The sequence below is a fragment of the Esox lucius genome, chromosome 17 (genome assembly GCF_011004845.1).
Source record: "Esox lucius isolate fEsoLuc1 chromosome 17, fEsoLuc1.pri, whole genome shotgun sequence".
Taxonomy (NCBI): domain Eukaryota; kingdom Metazoa; phylum Chordata; class Actinopteri; order Esociformes; family Esocidae; genus Esox; species Esox lucius.
In genome coordinates this window covers 33,865,427-33,871,812 of record NC_047585.1, presented here as the reverse complement: position 1 = coordinate 33,871,812, position 6,386 = coordinate 33,865,427, and the positions used below count along the sequence as shown (strand labels likewise).

The 6,386-nt window shown below is 39.9% G+C and overlaps 1 protein-coding gene across 1 annotated transcript; it reads left to right on the top strand.

Annotated features, from left to right (window-relative positions):
* Positions 1-641: 641 nt before the first annotated feature.
* On the top strand, positions 642-4,421 carry srsf3a (serine and arginine rich splicing factor 3a). The gene is made up of 7 exons (XM_010897964.5): positions 642-771; positions 1,175-1,229; positions 1,363-1,573; positions 1,679-1,825; positions 3,367-3,405; positions 3,597-3,683; positions 3,797-4,421. The coding sequence occupies exons 2-7, from the start codon at positions 1,223-1,225 to the stop codon at positions 3,822-3,824; spliced, it is 519 nt and encodes a 172-aa protein (XP_010896266.1). The 5' UTR covers positions 642-771; positions 1,175-1,222; the 3' UTR covers positions 3,825-4,421.
* The last annotated feature ends 1,965 nt before the right edge of the window (positions 4,422-6,386 follow it).

Here is a 6,386-nt window from a genome sequence, read left to right as displayed (position 1 = left end):
ATTCAAATGATCAGCTCATTATCAAGTCCTTCATGAGCTACATCAGGTATGTTAGGGCAGGGAGAGAGCTAAAACATGCAGGGCAGTGGGGCGTCCTGGAGCAGGGTTGAGAAATAAGCAGGTTAACCACTAGTTATCTAATTATTTTCATCACTCCCCCTTGCATAGGCAAGTTCACTTTCAAGCAAACTTGGATGTGATGATGTAAAATGCAATTCAATGGCTGAGGCAGTAGGGTTATAAGGCAGTCTACTACTTTGAGATTGGAGTCCAGCCACTGACAGTCATTGAATTAATGTTTCACTTTTAATTAAAAAAAATTATTAAAAAAATTATGAACATAAAATTAACAAATCCCTCTTGTCATACCTCTTGTTCAAATAACATTCCCATGTTAACACTGATGGTATTCCATATAAGAGAATAAACACATTTTTCAAGACAATAAGTAAAGTAGGGGCTAAATTGAATGGGCGCCAAAACGTGGATTGTAAAGTAAATTTTACATCCGGATCCTAGTAGTAGGCGTGGCCACTGTGAAACGTAACACTGTAACAACATTTGAAAGGCGGGACTTCTGTCGTTCTTATCCAATTACAATCTTCACACTGACTTCACTGATATCGCGAGCTGGTGAACTAAAACGAGCTGCCTGGATTATTTATTTCCGGCCAACGCCATTTTCGAACTCCTTGTGGGCTTCTGCTTCTACTAGCTGGTAGCACATATTCGTAAGAGCCTTGATCATAGACTTTGGCGAATAAATAACTGGTAAGATGCAGATTAAAGGAAGTGGGAATTCAAACAGTTTAAGATTTAACAAACATATACTACAGAAATAGATTCGCTTATATTTATTCGATTGAACGATGCGTAGTCTGTTTGCTAGTGAGCTAACGTACTAGCTAAATTGCTAACCTCGATGTTCCTGTAATGGTGGAAGCAATTTAAATAGTTTCTGTTGTACGAGCTAGCTGTCTATAATGTATGAGTATTTAATTGTGCACTTACTATGTGTTACTTTCCGTCTGTATTGGAAACGTATTTGATCTCATTCATTGTTTTGATAGCTAACGAATTAACTCCATCTATATAACTGAAGTAACCTGGCTAACGACGTGAACAACTAGCGAACGCTTATGTTAACCAGCTAAGCAAGTCTCTTTTGTTCCAGATATTGATTATTTCTTTAACCCTTCCACGGAAACCAGGATCCGTCGAGATGGGAGGTAACGTCTATCTATGCATACAACAATGTTTCCTTATCTTTGTAATTGCGAAAAACCTAGGTATTTGACCTCTCTACTTTTTAGTGAACTACGTTAACTGGGAGTGTTTTATTTACTTATTTTTCCCTCTTAGAGCCTGCTCATCTCAGAGATTGTCCTCTGGATTGCAAGGTGTATGTTGGAAATTTGGGGAACAGTGGAAACAAAACTGAATTGGAACGGGCATTTGGATATTACGGTCCTCTGCGAAGCGTGTGGGTGGCCAGGAACCCACCAGGCTTTGCCTTTGTTGAGTTTGAAGACCCCAGGGATGCAACTGATGCTGTGAGAGAACTGGATGGACGGTAGGCCCAAGGGGAAAATTCACTTCAGCAGATAAAAAACACACGGCCATAATGTATGTAAAGCTAAAGTTGTTCAACCTGTATGCTTTTGCTGTATATGTACAGGACACTGTGTGGCTGCCGAGTAAGAGTTGAGTTGTCCAATGGGGAGAAACGCTCAAGGAGCCGCGGACCTCCCCCCTCCTGGGGCCGTCGCCCTGGACGTGATGACTACAGCAGCAGGCGCCGTGGGAGCCCGCCTGTCAGACGCCGGTATGATCCGTTGCCCTTTACCTCTACACTAATTCTCAGCCACTTAACATGTAGTCCTACTGGCCAGTGAACCCAAAAAAACCCTCTTTTCCATTACTTCTCCCTCACTTCCGACTGCTCCATATCGCCTATCATTAAATTTAAAAGGCTGGGCCTGACAGGCACACCTCACTGTAGCATGGTTAGTGTGCCTATGCAAAGTAGTACCGTGGACAATCATTTTGGAATGGATAGTTAACTCATCAATGTCCTTTTTGCAGGTCACAATGTAGGTGATTTTGAAAGGTTTAAGTCACACACTTATCTTGGCTTTAATTTAATGTGACATTATCACCTATCAAATTGTGAAAACGGGACTCTTGTTTGGTCATTTGATTGCTATATGGATGTTGGTTTTGTTTCATTTCACAGTTTCTATCTATATTAATAAAAATGAACCCCGTTGCAGAGTCATCACCATGCCTCTTCTCACCACCCTCTGAGACAGTCAGACAGTCAACTAGTCCTCTTACAGCATCATGTGACCACTGACCAGCGCCAGCACCGTGCCCCACCCACTCAGCTTGGCTGGTGCCGTGTCACATGACCCAGGCATGGCCAGTCGCCATGTTCCGCTCCAGCCTATTGGTTCCTGAGCATGCAGCTCTCCTCCAACCCTTACCCAATCGGCAGCGTCGCAGCCCACCTCACAATTCCGACCAAACAGCGATTTAACTACTTTACCCAATTATCAACACAACTACCTACAAGCAGCGCAGCAGCCCTCGGCTAACCCCAAAAAGACAGGGAAAATCTACAACTACTGTACCCCCTCCGACCAACCAACTTCATATCTCCAACATTTGCAACATGTGGCAAATCCTCTCTGCAAATTCTACCTCCCTCGCCATCAGTGTGGCTTCCTTGCGTCATTTCTATCTTGTGTCCAAATCCCCAAAAATAGTAAGTTGCCTTTCTCCTGCTTTTTGTAGTGTCATGCTTACCACAGGTTTGGTTTATCAGCTGCTTGACAATATGAAATTGGCAGTCATGGAAATTGTGGTTTGAATTAACAATTATACAAATCTTTAATCTCCCTCCCGTATATGAGTCTTTTATCCTTAAACACAAAGGTTCTCTGGTCTTGGAGCTGCCCTGGTTAGCAAACTTTATACAGTTGAGAGGTCCAATATTGGTAGTGAGTTAACAAATTTCCCCTAATGTACACCTGTACAGTATGCAGCTTAAGTCTGCATACTTGTACACAAATTTTCTGTATCTCTAATTCATTCTCACTTTGTTTATATACTTGTGTTCACTTAAACTCCCCTGATCTGGTGAGGTCTCATTCTGACCTCTGGTGGTTGTCCTGGCAATGTCCTCTAGCAGGGGAGCAGAGAGGATCCCCTGTTCTGAGTCTGCTGAAAGAGGAAGGCTGTGTGGTATTGTGTAACGATTGGAATTATGCTTCTCCGTCGATAAGGAATGCCATTTTTAACAGGCGTTTTTGATGCTTGAGTGCCCTGTATTAAACCTGCTTTTCCTGCTCCATTCACCTCCAGCTCTCCTAGGCGGAGGAGCTTCAGCCGCAGTCGCAGCAGGTGAGCATAAACGCCCGTTCAATACAGTCTCTAACGTTTGTCTTTAACCCTAAACTACTAGATACATTTTTATCTTAAAGGGGGCATATGTTTTACTGTGTTACCAGCATACATGTCCGGTTACTAATAGCTCAAGTTTCTAATGTTCTTAAGGGAATTCTAAATTCATTGCTCATTTCCTGGTTTTCTAGGTCTCTGTCAAGAGACAGAAGAAGAGATAGGTCTATCTCCAGAGACAGGAACCATAAACCTTCAAGATCTTTCTCAAGGTCCCGAAGGTATGTGCACTCATTTGTTTTTACTGTGGTCTGTATTGACCGTGTCTTCCAGTGACTTGTAGTTTTAGGCCTACAGCACTGTTAGTAATGCAAGTTATTTCTTTCCTTTCTAGCCGTTCCAGGACCGCTGAGAGAAAGTGAGTGTTTGACAGTCTGAACTCGCGGTCCAAACCTGAGGATGTCTTATTGAATCAGGTTCTGGATGAGTGTTTCATTTTTAAATGATTAACCTTTTAGATATTTTTTTTTTGGGGGGGGGTGGGGGGGTCAGACAGCCATATCTGTCACTCTCTGAAACAATTGTCTTTGCAAACTGTATAGTTCACAAATTACTATTGTAGTCTACTGTCTTTGTGCCCTGTTTTCACTTGTTTAAGCTTACATTTATTGTCCATTTACATAACACCTTGTCAAATGGGGGAAGTGATTGGTTTTAAACATTGTCAGTCCAGCCCAGCCCTCTTGGTGATAATTTCCTCTCCCGAAATTCAGGAACTGTATATTGAGTAGCTTAACCCTGCATGTTAAATGGGTTATAGAATGTGGGAATCAAATAACTGTATTTCTTTCTGTTAAACTTAAGTGATTGAATTAAACGTTTCCCTGGGTATAACTTTTAGAATCATTATTTTGAATTGTTGTATTACTTTTGCTTTTGACACTGAATGTTTCTTAGAATGAAAATGGAAGGGTTGATGTAATTCAAGGTTTGTCATTAAATTGTTCTTAAGATGGAAATTTGTTTTACTATTGAATATCAGGTGGATTTTCATGATTGACTGTTTTAACTAGCTACACTGCAAGTATATGCAGTTCAGTTACATTACACCACATGGAAAGGAATCCTCACTAGGTTCTAGAATTCAATGTTTGATGCCTTTTGCCAGTACTCCACCACTTAAAAAAATTAGCTCACAAATCGTCATAGCAAACTGCAGCACTTGTTATTCAACTCTAGTCTTAGAGGTCTGAAACACTATTGTATAGAAGTTTGTGTTCACCTGTTGTACAGTGTCTGAATCTGAAGTATTTTAGGGCTAGTTAAGTAGCCCTGGACTACAGCTAGTGATGGCCATATGAGGCTTCATTACCTTCTAGCAGTAGGATATTTTGCTAGCTGTGCAACTCAGATTTTATTTTTCAAAATAAAAGCCATAATTAAAACAAGGCGATATAGGTACCAGTCTAGTCTGTACATTTTGTGTCTGTTCCTATATTGTTTGTGTCTGGTTTTTTTTATGGACTACATTAACAATACTGCCTTAAATTTCAGTGATGGCTTTCATTGTAATACAGAAAATCTGAGTGCTGCCAGCATAATATCCTGCTACAAAAATAACTAATGAAGCTTCATTTGGCCATCATGACAGCCATTACCACCAATATATAGCTTCCTACCTGTGCTTTCAATATATGCTGCATTTAACAAGCTCAATTTCTTGTATTGACTATAGCAGTGCAAATTAACTTGGTAATAGTTGCTTAGTTTATTTGGTGGTCATGTAGGTCAGAAATGGCTGTAATGCATGATTTAAGGAGCATTATATCCTGCACAATTCTGAAGCTGGGTTAAGATGTAGCCTATTCAGTGCCATTTTACAGTCTCTAAATGTGCTCCTAGTGCTTTGCATAATCGTGCTTTGTGACATTTTCCTGTCACTATATTTTGTCTTTCTGTTACCCAATATTTGAGGTTTTTGAGTGTACTCTGGTCACATCCTGCTTAAAAGGCCCATGTCTTTGACATTCGACTCTAACAAATCACCTGATGACCAACTGAACTGCATTTAGATATGTTGCATGGTATTGAGATCCTACTCACAGAGCTAGGTCTACTATGGGTTAGGTATACTAAGGCCTGTGAGCCTACTGTAAAAGTGACTTGTCTGAAAACTTAGTCGTTATTACAAAATGTACTGGTTTAAATGACCAATTTGCTTAATATTGGGATATGAAAGCGGTTACTCTTACTGTAAGCAATCTTAAATCAACTTTCCAATTAAGTATTTTCAGTCAATGTTTGGTTTTAAACTTGGAAGTATCAGCAAAATTTCCCGGATTAAATCCAACTGAACAACTGAAGCTGACTCTTAATGCGAACATCTCAATTCAAACAGGAAGTGAATATGGTCGATGTATACAGGCCTGGCAGAGCATCACCAAGGAAGATACCCATATTCTGCTGTGGTCTCTTTTCATTACAGACTTCAGCTAATAGTGGATTGCAAGTTATATTCTCATATAACACAAAATATTTAACAGAACGCTTGATAATATGAATCTGTCAAAATACATTTTGACATGGTTAAAGCAAAATACAGAGTTTACCCTCAAATACATGCTAAAAATTTAAACTTTAACTTCATAGTCATTGTTTGATTTCAAATCCAAGTCTAATTGTACTATTTTGAATTCTATTACTAAGCATAATCTGTGTCAGTGAAACTGGCCGTAGGATTACATAGCCGATAATTACAATAATATTGAAATCTTGCAGCAACAATAGGTCTGGAAACAAACTGCTTGATTTTGTACAGGCAGCTCAGTTCTGGTATTATTCCACAAATTGTTCTAGTTTAAAATATAGTAATTGGGCTGCTTGTGGAAGCGTAGACATTGACCTCTCTTCCTATATTTCGTTTTACACAAGATCAGGTTCATATTTCCGTAGCTGAGAAAATCACTTTAGTGGTGATGTCTGTT